The sequence below is a fragment of the Topomyia yanbarensis genome, chromosome 1 (assembly GCF_030247195.1).
Source record: "Topomyia yanbarensis strain Yona2022 chromosome 1, ASM3024719v1, whole genome shotgun sequence".
Lineage (NCBI taxonomy): Eukaryota > Metazoa > Arthropoda > Insecta > Diptera > Culicidae > Topomyia > Topomyia yanbarensis.
In genome coordinates, this window is record NC_080670.1 from 185,149,271 (window position 1) to 185,167,547 (window position 18,277).

The following is an 18,277-nucleotide window of genomic DNA, read 5'->3' on the forward strand; positions in this document are numbered from 1 at the left end:
CCGTGGAGTTCGTGAGTTCGAATGTAACATATGGGCACCCGTTGCACTCTCACTCACGCAACTGACAAAGTAAATAAACCACCGAGAATTGTCAAACATGAACTTCATTCATCATGAGCTCATTCGTTTCGTCGAACTCAATAGGGACTTCTTACGAGAATTTTTCAACATGTTCGTTTTGAAAATTCAATGGTCACTTTTCTCCGTAAATTCCTACGGTACTCTAGTAATCCCATTGTAATTGGAATTACTTTTCGAACGAAAAGTGCATATTCGGCAACACTGCAGCCCAAAGATAGCAATTCTACTTGGTTCCATAAACAATTTTGTTTTAAATATTTCAGTGGATCTTTTTTGGTCCTATCACTATTAAAGAATTTATAATTCGTTGAAAAGGGGGTTATCCTACGAACCGAGAGGTGATTCAATGGGTACAAAAACTGAAATTATTGCATATATATTCGTTTGAGATGTTTAATTCCCTCTGAATTGCTTCAAATCCGTGGAGGTCGATTACATATTTGAAATTTATCTTGGACACTCATTACGTGTTGTGAAAAGACACAACGGCTCTGCGCAGCTCAACATACTTTTGAATGTTTATTCGCCAATGCATCACTTGTCACGAAGGAATTCGAATGAAGTAATTGACTGCATGCAAAGTTTTTTTTTGCATCAGCTTTCGACTATCAATGCACTTCGTCTATCCCGCTTGCTCAAATGTACAAACGCTGACGGACAAGATAAACAAGCTAAATGCGACGACTAACGATAAAACAGATAAGCATTCCAACAACTGTTTACAGTGTTCGTAACATCTGTAACACGCTTCCAAACTACACCGGAAAGTCAACTCGAGATAAGAAAGCAGCCAGATTGGCATGAATCCACCACGGTCATCAAACCATTCGGTACAATTTCAAGTGGAAACGTATTTTAAACCATTGAATCGTTGGATCAGTTTGACAGGCTGAGGATCAATTAATAAAGCTGTTGACAGAGGGTGTCCCCAACCAAAATGACAATCGACAAAGGTCTTATTCGAACAAGTACTTACCGTCGTGCTTCCGATCCCGACTACTTCGATTTCGCGTCGTCGACGATTGGAAGCCCATCTGCGAGTGGTCGATGCTGGTTACGGCAGACATTGCACTATGACTATTATCACGAAAATCGCCCGTCTCGGCCCACACTGAAAGTGAGAAGGAGAGAAAAAAAAAACATAGATTACAATAGTGTACAAGGTGTAAGGTGCAACTGGAAAGTAATTTAATTCCGGCTAGATAATGCTGGACCACTTGCTCCGGAGGAGCAATCACCCCCATGTTGCAGTAAGCTACTTTACGCCGGAGAGCTTTCGCATTAGGATGCTTGAGGCTGCTGTAATTGAGATTTATGGTTTACCCGGTGAAGAACTGAGAACGTGCGGTCTAAACAAGCAAGTGAAAAAATTAACACCACCCACTAATAATACCTACTGTCAAACGATTAAGACGCAATGAAACACACATGTCAACAATGATTTTCTTCATTAGCAATCCACCGCCTACCAGGCGGAAAGCAATTTCCCATATGTCACAGAAACAAATTAGCCGTGACTTAAATAATTCAAAACTCGACTCATTCGTTGTCTGAGACCGAGGCGACTAATAATTCAAACGATCATCAGGAAAGACATGATAATTAGCTGACACTCGTAGTATCATCGACCTTAACCGCTCTCTTCCCGGGGAGGGTTTGCACGGTTCGAGCACGGAAACAATGAACACATTTTAGTACATTTAGGCATTGAAGAGCTACGCGCGCGTCTGTCGCGTAGGGAAAAAATGTCATTTTCGAACAAGGAACCAATAAATCTTTCCGTCTGCTAGGTGCCTAATAGTGCCCCGGGACAGTATGTAACTATTTTCCTCTTCTGGCTCTCGCATAAACGAGGACCGTTTGCTGGTGGTGCAGTGCGCGCGATGTTCGTTAGAACCAGAAGAATAATAAAAACGCACACAATGTGACAAAGCGCAGAGGCAACATTTCCCCGGAACCGTGAACGAGCATTCCTGACAAGTGTTAAATGACAGTCTTTAAAAGAAGAAAAAAATCCCTCGCCGATGATGGTGTCCATGTTCGTTCGTGGGACGTAGGAAACTCAGAGAGAAGAAGAAAAAAACGCATGCATCATGCGTGTCTCCTTCTGAGTTGGAAACGATAGATCGACAGAAGACGGTTGGAATAATTTGTAGTAGCGTGAATTTACATAATTTTTAACATGTTTTTGTTGCATGCAGAGGGTCTCCGGTAGGACACGGGTTGCTTCTTGTTATGGGAGAAATATTTCACGAGCCTTCTCTGTGGTTGTCGGTTTCGGGTACGGGCGTGGTATTCGAACAAGGCTTGAGTGGTTAAGGTGTCACATTTGTCACGAAAACGATCATATTGGCGAAATAATTAGGTTCTGTTATTGCATAACCATTGCCTTTGTGATCTATAATAGAGGTAATGCTGCTAAATACAGAAATCGACCAGTTGCTCGAAGCAATCCATCACGCGTTTTAAGGTGAAAATTGCCGTCTTAAATAATGTGTATTTTATTCGCTGCAAATAAACACTGACACACGATTTTAAAAGTTGCAAGATAAATTTTTTTTTTTCATTTCTTTTTTCGTTATTTGGAATACGCCGAATCGCTTTGTTGAATGTATGGTTTCATTAGATTCGAAACCGCCCATCGATATCAGATGAAAGATAATACGATCGTATTTAAAAGTAGAATATAGTCGCTTGCAACAAATTGCATAGTATAAGGCAATATTAAGGTCTCTGACCTATGAAAACAGCTCATGTTGTAAAGAAGGAAAATATAGTTCGAAAAAAAAACTTATAATGAGCTCTAATGGAATAATGAATTCATATTTAAATTAGCAAATATTGACATTGAAGGTAATAGAGAAAGGTCAAATGATTAGGACAAAATCAATTTATCTTAATATCGCAATTATTCGAAATTTGTCTAAAAATGTTCTAAAATTTGTTTTTACTAAAATGCTTAATATATTTTTTTCTATTTTATTTAGATTATTTAGATTCATGTATACTTTTGCCTTTATTTCTTTCTTTCTCTATCTTGATTTATTCTTTTAATATAAATCCATCTTCATATGTTTCTCCATTCTTTTATTTTATCAAATGCTTATTCTCTGATTTTTTTTTCTATATTTTTTCTAAATTTTCTTAATTGTTCACTTTAAATTGAAATTTCCTTTTTCGATTTTTTTCATTTTCGTCTCCTTCTATTTTTGGCATTTTCCATGTGGCATTTCCCTTTTAAAGTTTATTGTACGCTATACTATTTTTTTGGTTTGTAGTTTTCTATTTAATTTTCCTCTGACTTTTGCTTTTCTTCCTTTTCAATACTTCTTCCTTCAGAGTCCTTTCAGATTTATCCTTTTTCGATTTTACTCATGCTCTTCGCCTTATATTGTCTCTAGTTTTTGTATCTCTTATTTTATTTTACTTTTTTTTAAAATTTTGTATACTTTTACTTTTAATGTGTTCATTTTTTCAGCTACCGTTTTCGTGTTGCTGCATCCGTCTTCATCGCTCATTTGTTGATTTGCAGTGCTATTTCACTCGTTCTAATTACTCGCGGATGAGTTGTACGGTCATCCTCGTCATTCTCACGTTATTATCTAGTTTCCTTTTACCTAGTTCCTCGTTCCATTTTACACAATCATCCTTTCTTTTTACGTTTTTATTTTACTCGCCTCTTTTTTCGTTCTTATTCTTGTTTTTTTTCTCTTTTTTCTTTTAGTTTTTCTCGTTTTTTTCGTTATTGTACTTTGTCATTTACCTATTTTCCTTTTATTTTTCATTCCCGTTCTCTCTTTTTTGTCTATTTCGTCGGTAACCTCTTTTCGCTATCAGTTTTTTTTCCATGTGCTTCTTCCGCTTTCCTATTCCCATTTTCATTCTTCAGCTTCTCGTTTTCCTTCTCTTTTATTTTCTAATTTTCTTTCGACCTTTTTTACGGTTCCTTTTTTGTCTCATATTCTTGTTCTTGTTTCCCTTTTGCTAAATTTATATTTCTTTTCCATGTATGCACTTTCCTTTTTGTACTTACTCCACTTTATCCAACCTTATCTTCACATTTTCCGATTCCTTTTACTTTCTCAACTTCTTTTCATTTGTCTATTTTTTTCTTTCTTTCTATATCTTCTTCTTGAGCTATATTTTATATATTTTGTTTCTGATCCAATGTATTGCTCTAATATAATTCAGTCTTATTATTTTTGTTTCATTTTGAATTTCCAAATTTGCCAGTTTTTGTCATTTTCTTGTATTTGTCTGTTTTATGTTCAAACACCTTCCTTTCACCATTTCCCCTAATTTTTGTGTTTGTTTAATTGATATAACCTTTTCTTCTTTTATGTGATTTTTCAATTTCATGGTGGTCTGCTGTTTGATTAGTGTTTTATCATTTTTTTCTTTTTATAATTGACTCTCTCCTTTCCCCGTATTCCTTTTTTCCCATTTAATTCTTCTCTTCATTGATTTTTTTCCTTTACCGTTATACTTTCATTATTATTGATTTTGCTGTTTCAGTTTTTTTGTTTTTCATTTCCCTGTTATTTTTATCTCTTTTTCTTGTTCCCTATTTTCGTGTTCTCCTATTACATTATTCCGGTATCTATTTTTTCTTGTCTTAGTTTTATTCTGCCTTTTCATATTATTCTGTCTTGTTTATCAGTTTTGCCCTCTCATATTTTTCGTTTTCACATGCTTATTGCTAATTTTTATACTTCGTTTTCCACTCTTTTAATTTTCTAATTGCCAATGACCTTCCTCTGTCTCTTTTTCTTTATCTTTATCTTATTTCCCTCTTCCTACATTACTATTCATTTAAAGCCTTTTCTTGCATTCTGCTTCCTGATTTTACTTGCTTATTTTGCTTCTTGCAACGTTTGAAATTTTTTTCCCGTAGATTTTCCTGTGAGCTTTTCCTTTCTTATTTTCTTTTTCTTTCTTTATCTCTTTATCCATGTCTTTCGTCACATTTTTCCACATTCTTTTAATTTTCTCCAACTATTTCATTGCGTTTTATTGCCTTTTCTCTACTATTTTAAGCATTTTTTATCACTTCTTTTAAATTCCATTTTCTCATTTTCTTTCATTTTTTATTGTTTAATTGCTCCTGTTGTACAATTATTGTGGTTTCTTCTATCCATCTTTTTTCTTTTTTTTTTAAATTTTTTTTATTGCCTGAGCTGTCTTCTTCATTTTATTTATAACCATTTTCGATTTTACTTATTCTCTTGTCCTCTATCCTTTGGTTTCTGTTTTTTTATATTTAGTCTTCTTTTTCAGTTATTTAACGTTTTTTTCATTTTCATTTTTCTTTAACTTTTAAATCTGTCCTTTTACGATTAACCATCATATTATACATTTTTCTACTTTCTCCTTTTTTGTTTTATTGGAATCCTGTTCACATTTTTATTTTCTTTTTTAATTATATAATTTTCTTTAGAACAACTAAAGTTTTCCCTCTTCCCCCCGCATTTTTTCTATGCTTCTTTTTTGTATTGATATTTCTCTTCGTTTTACTTGCCCTTTTTGCTTATTTCAACCAATCTTGTTTCATTTGTTCCTCATACGTTTAACGTCTTTCAATTGTAGAATCTATTATTTCTTACTTTTTTTAATTTATCTTTTTCATTTGCTCATTTATCTATTTTTATTTTTCTATTCATAATTTTCTCTCCAGTTTTTCATTCTCTTGGTTTCTTGCAACTTTTTATTTTTGGTTTTTTTTTCTTGTCATTTTCCAGTTTTTCAACTTCCTCTTTACATGTTCTTTGTACATTTAGTATCTCCAAATCATCTCCTTTACCTATTTTTGTTCCTTTTCGTTTTCTATATTTTCTTCTTGGCTATTTGTATTTAACTCTTTCTTGTTATTTTTCATTCATTCTGTTCCCGTTTTAATATATTTTCTTGTTTATTTCCTTCCTGTTTTCGGTTTTTTTCCTTTTTATTGTATCTTTCTTTTATCCTTTTTTTCTGTTTTTTTGTCTCATTATCTTTTATTTTCATGCTTTCTCCAATTTTTTGTTATTTTTTCATTTGTAGCGTTCAATTTATTTTATTTCCTTTCCCTTTATTCGTTTCCTTTTGTTTGTATCGTTCTTTTTTGTCTCCTTTGTCGTTCTATTATTTATTTCCTTCCGCTTTTACTTCTTCTCTTTTCCATTATCTCTCTCTTGTTTTTTTGTATCCTTCTCTTGTCCCTAGTTTTTATATTTTGTGTTTTCCTTGTTTTTCATTTCTTTTTAAATTTGTAATCTTTTTCCCTGTTTTCTTGTATCCCTATTACCTTATTCCTTTCTTATTCACGTCCCTTTTTCTGTGTCTCTGCGTTTCCCTTTTTCTATATTCATGCTTATTTTTTTTCTATTACACTGCGTCTTTATTTTACTTGTTTTTCGTTCCAATAATCTGTTTCGTTTCATTCTTCTTTTCAGTTTTTTCTTCCATGTTCTCATTCATCTTCTCTGTTTGCTTATTTTTTCTTTTCTTTTTCTTTCCATTTTCATCTATTCGTTTTCACATTATCATTAGTCATATTTCTACCTCGTGTTTCGCGTTCTCTTGCATTTCCTAATTTTTTTTTCTAATTTATTAATTACATTTATTTCGTGTACCCTATGCTGGTATGAATGTTTCTCGTTTAACTCGTTCTCTATTTCATTTATCTCTTCCTATTTTACTCGTTTTTTGCCATTTTTTTCTATTCTACTTGTCTTCATTTTATTTTTTTCATCCATTCCTCCTCGAATCATCTGGTTTATTGCTATTTTTTTGAATTTTCGTTCCTCTTTAATCTTTTTTTATAGTCCTTTTTTGATAGTTTTTCTTTTATTTCCATTATATAGAAAAATGAACTCAGGTGATCCAGCTTAGAAAAATTGATTTTCCAACCATTCCACTTCCTTGCACACTTTCTTCATTTTTCCATTTTTCTTTTGTTGATTAACTTTATTTTAATGTTCCTTCCAGTTATATTTTTTGCTTTCTATTTCCTATTTCTTTTTTATCTCTTTCATTCCTTTTTCTATTGCTTTCTCATTTATTTTCGTTTACCCTTCTTCCTTTATTCATATTTCCTTTTCCTATTTTCTAAACGCTTTTTTTCCAATGCTCATTCACTTTATTCTCTTGATTGTTTGGATCCTCTTGATTCCTGTGATGTTCTTAAACCTTTTGACTCTCTTGTTCATCTTGCTTGGCCTAATTCTAATTTTTCTTATGTCTTTTGATTCTTCTGATTCTCCTGTTTCTCTTGGTTCTCTGGATTTTCTTGACTCTCCCAAATTGCTGCTTGATGTTGGTGCGATGAGGAGAATCCAAAAAATAGAAACCAATCAATTAAATTAGGAATGGTGCCTAAATTATCCAATTTTTTCACTTTAGGGAAATTTTGCATAGTATGGGAACTGCTTAACCCTTTCATGCCCAACTTTTTCCAGTGTAGGTAGGGTTTCAAAACTATTTTTCTTTGAAAACTACGATGTCAAGAAACACGAAAAGCTTTTTTCATAAAGATAGGTACTTCCCTCGCAATACTAGAAGCTGTTCAATTTTTACCTTTCAATGCTCAATACAATTCTCCTTGAATATTTACAATAGTTTCACTTGCGTGGAAAACGTAGCTAAAGACAGTTTAAATTTATAAGTTTTATCAGTTTTCATTAATATTTCAACATAACGAAGATATATGAATCATTCATTTTCCGTCATTAACGTAAACTGTCCCTAGCAGCACTGCTCCATTAGAATCCAATCAAACTAATTGCAATAACTTCAGTTCTAGAACTGACCCTTGTGACTGCTAATACTCATAGTTAATAGTTTAATAGCCTTACTTGTTTTTGTGAGCAAATCTTGCTTCAATCAAAAGTTATAGCTGTTTGAAAACGTTATTGTCCACAAACAACATGGGCAAGAATAGGTTAAGACGGACACCTTAAGGTTTAGAACCTTTTTCAGATGTTATAAACTATTTTTAGTATTTTTATCATAATAAAATCATGGTTCTTATTTCTGTTACTTAAAGGTAAGTAGAAATTATTCGTCAAGAACTATAAATTCCATGTTCACTTTAGATTTTAAAATTTCACTCTAGATCTGGCATGTTGTCAACAATGCTGGATATATGGCAACTACGTTGGGTATGACGGACAAGTCTAATCCGACATCACATTGCTGTAATTTGATCGAAAACTCGGTATTGTTCTTAAAGCATTTACACAACAAACACAGATACGCAATAGTTTTCTGAATATTTAGTAAATAAATTCGTAACTCAACTTGGCATAGTCATTTTGACAAACCTAATAGTTATTATTAAATTTTTAGCAGGATTTATGCGAAATTCGTATGTCCCATTGATTGATATCATCTACAGCAGGTTAAGATAATATGTTTACAAATTCCAAAATAAATTTGTTATGGGACTTGCGTTTCGACTTCGTCTCATCAGAATCCGACACTAGCTTAGTGACTGGACTAAGCTAGCGCAGGATTGACGCTAGCTCCAAAAAAACGAAAGCACTATTTGTGATTCTGAGCAAACCCCTTGTCCTGTGTGATGTCTCGCAAGAGAAGGAGTTCCGATTAAGCTGATGAGAATTAATAAAATCAAAATTCCCAAACTTCTTCCAAGGAAGTTGGATTGATTTGCAGTCTTCGACAAAGTTGTAGGTATTAAAATTATCTTTCATCGTTTCGCTTGTAGTGATAAACTGATGCATACAGTGCCACCTTTTGGTGAAAATGCAAGTTAGTGGGTTTTCTCAATGCAAATTGTCAAAAAATCCCATACAAACTTCGAAAACGCTGTTCCGGTAGCTAGGTTTGTCCGATTTAGCTCAAATTTGGATAAAACAGGCCTGATGGGAATAGGAATCGACTCAGGTGTAGGCCGATTGAGTTTTCAAAAATTCGCATTTTTCTGGGTAGTCTATTGTCCATCTTACTCGGAGTGTCCATCTACGACGCCCTTCCCCTATCAGGATTATATTTAGTTTGAATATTTGGGACGGATACTTCGCTCCTGAAAAAAAACTCTGAAAACAGACTTCTTCCAGCGTCCGCTGCGATGTCCGATAACTCGAAACATTATTGCAAGAACGTCTAAATTGATGGCAAACATTTCTGCTCCTATACACACGAAATAATATTGATTAAGTACTTTGTAACAAGCTACCACCAACCATCTAAACCCGCAAAGCAAACCAGTGCTCATGATTACAATAACCCATCGTCTAACACTTACTCCGTGGTAAAGGAGGCTTGTAGGAGGTTTTTCCTTGCCTGTCCTTGTTGGTCCTACCCTCCTTCGTCCTAGCCATCTAGCACACAACCATTGAACCGAGGGTGGATCCGTACCGGGCAAAAAAGACACCTCCCGAATCTCGGCAAAATACACACAATAAGCCATATGGGACCAATTTTCCGGTCAAATGAATTCCAGCCTGTCTCCTCTACTGTATTGTATCACATTGTGTTCCTATATCGAAAAGAAGGGTTCTGTTCCGAAACCCCGAAAGATGAGCTTCAAGGGTTCTCCTTTAACAAATGGATTCTGTATAGGGGAATTGTGGGAAAAACCGACACTGTGGGTAAAACCGACACCCCACTTCCTAGAAATCAATTTTTTATTCATTTCATAATGATACAATATTATTGGTACGTTTATTTAGAGCATTTGAAGAAAAATTGGATTTACGTTAGTGCGCCGAATGTCATAAAAATTAACAAAACATTCGACAGCAGCGTTCATACTCGTCTGGATGTAAAATTTCGTTGGTAGATTTTAAGGTTTTAACCGAACGAAAGCTTTTCAAATCACCCCATTTTTCAGTACCTATTATTATCGGCCTGTCCTATGATCAACTAGGTGCATTGAAGACGAGTTTAAAAAATTCAATATTTTTAATTGCTTTTATAAAAAAATGTGCGCTGTTGGGGTAAAACCGACACCCTGTTAAGATGGTTGTGTATAGTTGCGATTCATTTCAAAATACTGGGGATCTTTGTGACACTTCAATTAGCCTATTAGAACACTATAGTATTAGCAGAAATACTCAGAAATACTTTTATTGTGTTTATTTCTTGTAAGTCTCTTTAAAAATCAAAAATTGGAATTTTTGCTTATCTGATTCTAACGAAGCTTTTGCTATTTCTGCAAAAAGGTCATCAAACCGAATTTCTAGTGTTCTCTTGGTTTGTCATAGACGAATTTTATCACAATGAGACAATGATATTATGTATACTCCAATAGATCGTTGATGATCAGAGTCCGAAAAATCAAATCTGAAAAAGAAAGTTTTACTAAGAAGTGTGTGTGTGTCACTTATAAGTGAATGAATCCAATTAGCAGAACGTAGAACGCTTGAAAATCTTCTCTTATGAAATAAAATGACACTGGAGGTTGCAATGATGTGCGCAAGGATTATTTGGAAATACTCATATCAATAAATAATCTTATGGCATAAAATACTCTTATTTATAGTACTACGCTTTCGAACTTTCTTCCCCTCACTACATGATGAAGCAATAAAAAGCACATATTTGCATCATACATACTCACACTTTATTAATCACGCATATATCTCATTTTTAATAAAGATAAAGATTTTAATAAAGTGGAGAGAAAATAAATTAAAGGGGGTGTCGATCTTACCCCTATGGGGTGTCGGTTTTACCCGCAGTGCTTACAAAAAGTCACTTTGTTTTCCAAGTTTTACAACCAATATTTTTTAATGAAATTAATTTTTTGAAGCGCTGAAAAAATTAAGTCTTGTTAAGAATTTTCTGAAGAAGAATTCTGCATAAAAATTATAATTTTATTGGTTTTCTGGCAACTTAGAAAAAGTGTTAAGCTTAAGGTGTCGGTTTTAACCATAATTCCCCTACACTTTTAATGTGTAATGATAATCAGTTTGCTGTAACGCCATTGGGGTTGTCTTAGTCTTCTTCGTACAGGACTGAAGATATGGATATGACTGGCTCGGGTCGTAACTGTTCCTTAGGGTCCACTTAGAAACCGGCTCGGTTCGGTGGCCAAATGACATAATGGATGCCTTAATTTGAATACTGAAACTTTGGCTGGGGGCAGAATTTTCGCTATAGATAAACTTAGACTAGACGGGTAACGCTTTTTTCCCCGACTAAGTACTAACTAAACATTCCCACGGTACTTGGGATGGGGGTGGGGCGGGATCCAATTTGCGCAAAGATTATCCACTATCGGCCGGGCGTCGCCGTCGGCGTGTTTTGTCAAAGCTAATCCTGGCGGTTGTCGCCGCGTGGAAGCTTGGGCCAACGAATTAGAATTAATCTCTGACTCAACAGCAATGAATCAGAGCTTAATGTGTGTGTGCGTGTGTGTTTCGTTTGGAAAGAGACTTTTGGTAACAAAACACAATACGAAATCTCGGATGACAACCCACACACACACATACACACGGCGTTCATCTCCGCGGCGCGGATGTGATTGCAAATATTTGTTTGTGCCGCTGCTATTATTTATACTTTTATCTCTCAGCGCGATTGTTTCGGTTGCTTGTATGACTCCTGATTAAGCTGCTGGATTTATGACACGTGAATTTGCGTCCACTGTTTATGGCTAGCCTTACCTGAGGTGTGTTTTTTTTAAATTCGGTGTTTGTTTAAACTTAGCTCACTTCGCGTTTCGTCACAATCGAGTAGATAAAGCACTTTATAAATAGTGGGCATTTCGCAACGACGCGGTGCTCCTAGATTGACTCGTTTGATACATTGTAGTGAAAATTCTTGCTGATTTCGTTTTTAGAACCTATCCGCTCTAGGTTCGCTCTGAGCTGTCACTTTTGTATGGATTTTGCAAATATTAGAGCGAACCTACAGCGACTCTGATCTAAAACCGAAATCAGCATCTATTTCAGCTAGTCATAGCCTGCTGCTGAAATATGTGCAGTATCCAGAGAAATATCTAGATTTATTTATATTTTTATTAGTCTTGACAGCTTTGGAATTTTGATTTTATGACCAAGTAACAAAGTTTAAAAATGCGTTGCTTATTTTCGAAACCCTAAATCGACGATTGAATCGGACCACCAAAATAACAACCTTTTACGAGTGACGTCTCCCACCCGGCACCGACCAAACTTTGGCCCAAAATAATCGACATTCTCTCAGTCCCCCACATACCTATGCCGCCGCGACGGCCAAGCATTCCCACGCAAACCAACAACCGCAAGCATCGTTGTTCGTATGATTTGTGCCTTCAGGGTCCATAGTCGTAAATAATTGTCGGGTATTTTTAATTCATGATCTCGAAACGGTAGCAGCAACATTTCCCGCATTCCTGGGCATGGTTTACCGTTCAAGTGAATATCGTTTGAAATTGGAAAACTGCGCTGCCTAGCACAGTACAGTATTTCGGGGGGCTTAAATCGCACCGAAAACTGTCAACGGTTGATGGTCACGTTGCCACGGTAGTTGTGTCCCACCCGCTCGTGAGTTGTTATTTTCCGTCCATGTGATGTTTATCGTACATTGCACCAGATCTTGGTGTGCCAAAAATTGCATCGGCCACAAATCAAACCGACTGTGCTAAAAACCAAGTAGGCTGATTTATGCGATTGTTTTGAGATTCGAGTTTACGTAGAATCTGTTGTGGTTTATGTCTTCTTCGGAAGATGAATGTGTTTTTGTTTTCGAACGGAGAGTTAGTTATTGGACGAAAATTGCGATCCAATTTTGTTATGGCACGGACCAACAACTAGTCTAGCTGAATGCCGAGTCGGTGCCATTTATTAATGAGCCAACGTTGAAACGTAGATTTTTGACGTACTAAAATTACTGGTTTTGTACTCTTGTTACAGAAGTATGTGAAGATGAAAGCTAATTTTTTTTGCTGGTTTGTAAATTATGCCATGAAACAAAAAAAAACTCAAAAGACATTCATTACGGTTTCTCGATATATTTTTTTTCGCATTTCTAATGCCAAAAGATCCTGACTCCTACGGTAGCAGACAAAGGGTTAAGTCGCCGGTAAACTCTAAGCTTGCTCATATGACCCTTCCACACTTTTCTAAACTTTCTTCCTTCAACTCTTTGCTCTCCCTTGAGTACTATGGCTCTTAATATTGAAAAATATACTTCACCTTCCAGTCCCTTGCTAATTAAATGCCGTAACAACAGTTGACTTCTCGATATTGCCGATTTTTATTAGAGGAGATCGGTTTATTTTGGTTTCTATGCGAGGAAAATTTAGGACTGCAGAAATCTGAGTGATTTTTTTTTTCCATTTGAAGAAAAAATATCGAATCCTTCATAGTTCGACAGTTCACACCTAAAAAAATCAACTGAAAATCTTTTGTGTCACAGTTGGAATGCGTTTCAATTCATTATTTCGTACGCATTCTGTTCAATCGTTTTTAAGTGTTGATTTAGTGGATGTGTGAATAGTGTAAATCACTTCAACTAATCACCATTCTTCCTCAACCCATGCCAGCGCAAAGCGAACTACAAATAACATTATTTTATATCCACTGTGCATTGTATGAAGAAGAAAGAAATCTGTTACATGTACTCTTGTCGTGGTGATAGATTCTGTCGCAGTGACGAACGTCAAAATCCGGGGCCAACAGCGTGACCTTAGGTCTTTTCGTATTAGAGCTAATATTGACCGGTTGGAACATTTGCTGATGGGTTTCAGAGCTGAGGCTCACGAAACTCACCTTTATCCAATTCCATCATATCAGGAACTCGGTACCGATAACGTTCAACAACCTGCCTCGAGCAAATAAAAATGTTTCGCATAACAAAGTACAAGACGGCGTTAAGCGTTACAACATTAGATTTGAAATCCGCATCTATTTGAACAATGATATGATAACTACACGATATCTCACCGCGTTCTTGTGAGGTTGATGTTGCAATACGGCAAAGTGGAATCAGTTGCAAAGGACATATGTAGGTATTTCAAAGGTGATTTTTTTGATGAGAATGCGATTTGATCGACCTTTTCCTGGCTAACCTTCCAATACAAAATACAATGCATTATCCTAACACAAACCACGCCTTGCATTAATCATGAACAGATTCCGCTCTCTGTGATCAACCGGCTTACTATCGAAAACACTGCAGAGAAGCCACTAAAAATACTCATCTCCGTTTATCAAAACCAAACCAAATTCAGTTTAATACTGTCAAACGGTTGCTAACGATGCGACCTCTGTTCAGGTGACAATGGCTAACAGTGCGAAAACTGTACCTCCAAATCAACAGACAGCGCACCATCATCCTCGCCAAATAGCAGACAGATCAATACTCTTAACCGGCAAGTAAATGAATAATTACTCTGCGTAATGGGTTGAATTGTACCCAGTCCTTATCTTAAGTTTATCATTATCATAATAAAGTATCGGCATATTCTATTGCGCATGATTGTATTTTTCTATTTTGCGATTTTTTTTTCTCGGTGATGCTCAAAAGCACACAGGAATATGCAAATGATGACACGGTTATAGAAATGCATTAGTAAACGAAAAATTGCAAACGTGCCAACATACGCGACATCCAAACACAAACTTGATTAAAATAACGCTCAAAATCACATACAAATGCTCGAGACCTCCGCACTAATACAATTCCGGTCGCAGAGGCGACACCTACATTCACGATCTCGCAATCATAAAACCGTTCCGGCGATTGGGTCAACCTGTTATTTAGCACTCACGAATTATTAAACGGGGATTCAAGCGCCGCCGCAGATGGGGGCCTGGCTCATCTTCTTCCTAGTCATGTTGGGAAATAGGCAAACGGGTACACGGTGCTACAAACGAATTTAAACACACGAAGTTATATACAGGCTCCCGTACGCGACAAAAATCGCCCACACGATTCAAACACGTTAACGTTGAATCGCTTGCTCACCTCGCGATAATGCAATTCTGTAATCGTGATCATCCCCGTAGATAATAACTCTTCGGTGATGATATCAATATGTTAACACTTACGAATTTATAAACGTGGTATCAAGAGCGATTTTACCAGCCTTCTCGATCACCACACGCAAACCTGCGATCTACCAAGCATGAAAACGTCCCGGCGATTAAGTGAACATTTTAGTACTCATGCAGTTGTAAAGGTGCTCTCAATATAAACGCTCGTTCCCACGCGATTATAGAATCTCCATGTTCCCGTGTTCTAAGCCGTACACTCAATATTACAATCAATATTACGTTGCAATAGGCCTCAAGCTGTATTTTAAAGTAGTACAGTTCCCGTCTCGTCTGCAATGGTAGTGAGTGATTCCAACAGGGAGTCCTCCCGAGAATCCAACGCTACAGCTCCAGTTGCACTACTTTGAAAAAATTAATAATCAACTTTCTGTGGCAAGTCGAGTGCAAAACATATCGAAATTTTCCAAGAATTTTGTAGTCTGACAAGCGATAGCACTCACAAAATCATTTCTCGAACAATAAAAAATGAGATGTCCTATAAATAGCAACGGTTAACTTTGTATTTAGCATCCTTCCACTAAACTCGACTAATTTAACAGGTGAAGAGCAAGAAGCAAGCAACCCGATTGGGATTGGGAATGAGCGAAGCTTGCGCGATTTTTTTCAAGATCTACCTTTATACTTGGAAAATTAGATTTTGATCCGTTCTTTCCTGGTTCAATACTTGATAACAACGATTTTCCTAAATTAAAAAATCGATCTAGCAACATCGTTTTTAAATATTGCACCATTTTTAATCTCTAAATATGAATGACTTCTATAAACAACGCAAATACTGATTTTCAGAAAACCTTTCGGAAGCAACACGGAAAACCGAAAAATTCCGAGTCCATTTTTTGGATAGAACCGTCAATGTGGAGCACCTAAGTGACTTATTCGAAAAATTGGGAACTTATAAATGACCCGCATGTATTTTTATTTCTTCATTTATCGTCCCCCATCAATCCGTCTTTTCCATTCTATTTTTCCGGTGCGATGCTCGACAACATCGACTTTTTGAATGTGTGAAAATCGATGTGGTAAAAACGATTTTTTATTTTACAAATCCGGTGACTTATAGAGAGAAGGAATCGATTGACTTGGGTTCGATTCTCAACCCCCGCACGCAGGGTTACAAATTTATTTGACCTAAAAAAGACTGTTAAAGTTTCTATAACCAACACAAACGAAATTTAATGATTTAAATCACATAAATCAAAACTAATCGGTAGTTCTACATTTCCTGAAAGTGTCTTGAGCATCTTATAAATGCAATTATGTGTGTGCCAGGATAGGTATTTACTACACTGTTCAATTTGTATCGTTTGATGTCCTCCTAGCCTATTTACAATAGTTCGAGTGCATGAAAAACCAAACGAAATTTATACAGTTTTTTTCAATATTAACCAACATTTCGAGACAGAAAAGTTATAACAAAAATAATTTTGCACTGTTCGCTGAACCTGTGCCTGGCAGCACGGCTTAAGTGTAAATCAATCAATAGCTTCTGTTTTAGTGATAACTGATAGCACACAGTATCGAAAAAAGCCTCAGTTTTTAATTGACTAGTTTTTGTAGGCGTAAATTGCATGAATCATAAGTTTATAAATATTGTAGTTTGTAAACAACATCGATTTAACAGGATTAGAGAGCACGTAATGGCCTTTAGAAATGCCATTCTACTCGAATAGAATGTGGGTGCGATGAATGGCGAGTCAAAAATAGGAAGAAAATACTTCTGAAATAAATCGGAGTTCATGGAACAGATGATAGAGGCAACCAGTCGCACCATTTTAGTTGCTCCCCTCCCTCCCTAGATTATCTATTAATGCCTCGCTACTGCTTCGTTTCGTCGTGTGTGTAACCGTAACAAGCGACCAAAAAATATGGCCGCTCGTTACAACTCAAAGTTCCTCCTGGGTATGAAAGCACAAATGGACGAATATGTGATATAGTCACGACAGATCGGCAAAGTTATTATTATAAGAATGTCTTTTTAAATTTTAACATTAAAAAATCCAAATTGATACCATCATAGCATCCCGCAAAACCCCCTGCTCCATTCGTTTCACTCTTCTTGGCTGTTAGTTATGAAAAAGGATAATACTTGTCGACTATCCGTCCACAGCGAGAGTGGCTGGTGCGTTGTTGATTCCTTTGAGATAAGCTTCCCCGACGGCGTTTCAGTTACCCAAAAACTTTTATAGAACCCTGCACAGTGGGACGAGCCCGGACTTAAGTCCGTATATGAAGGTTGTGTGATATTCCCACTAGTATTTTTCTCCTATCAGCTGAGCCATCAGAGACATTTTCGCGAGATTTTAGGTGATTTGAACGTAAAATGGATTTTTGACAGCTTTTTGAAGGTCACAACTCAAGTGTTTTTTGCATTATTTGACCATAGGAACTACATACGATTATTTTCATTTTTCAAAGAAACGGTTGATTTTATGCATTGCATTACTTCACCAAAATTATCCGTGTGATAAAATTACATCGTAAAATCGCCAAAAATTAGTCACTAGTTGGTTTAGTTAGTGTTTAGATAACTGTTTGTCATGATTTTTTATTGAATTCGAACTTCTAATGCGATAACAACAACGACGCCCGTGAATGCCCGCGATCACACTATACTCATTCGAAAGCTTTTAATTTTCTCTTTAAAATGAGTCTATGCTAGTTTTGCGAAAACTTGCAATAAGCAGTCAAAATTTAAAAAACTGTCAATGGAGACGCATGGTTATTAGTGATATTGAATTTGAATAATCACTTTATAGCTAGAATAATGACATTAATACATACACAACTTTCAAATAGCATTGAGAGCATGATCTACAAGGGTTTTACTAGTGATCAAGAATAAGAAACCGATTGGGAAGTTTGGTTTTTAGGTGGTAAAGGTATTAAGAATGTTTAAAAATCAGTAAATATTCTCAACCATCTGAAATATGTCATAAAATGTTTCTGGAACTATTTTTGCTAACTTATGCAATAACTGTCAAATTGAGTGAACACAGTTGAGTTCTAGTCATTTGGTGAGACTATTTTGATCCGAGTTTGCATAGCACTGATATAGCTTAAGAGTATGCGATATTATCCATGTAAAATAAGACCATTTTTAATTTTTACGCGAAAAAGGGGTTTGGATTTATTTTTATTTAAGATATGAAATAAGCAATCTAAGTAACTTAAAACACACCTGTGAAAAAAATCTTGTTGATTAGTGAATGTAA

General features: G+C 35.8%; 1 protein-coding gene across 1 annotated transcript in view; it reads right to left on the reverse strand.

Annotated features, from left to right (window-relative positions):
• LOC131684126 (pituitary homeobox homolog Ptx1) overlaps nt 1-18,277 on the reverse strand; it is a 175,133-nt gene that overhangs the window by 72,429 nt on the left and 84,427 nt on the right. The window contains exon 3 of the mRNA XM_058966705.1: nt 1,058-1,192. Within this exon, the coding sequence (XP_058822688.1) occupies nt 1,058-1,192 (135 nt within the window). The remainder of the gene's footprint in view (nt 1-1,057; nt 1,193-18,277) is intronic.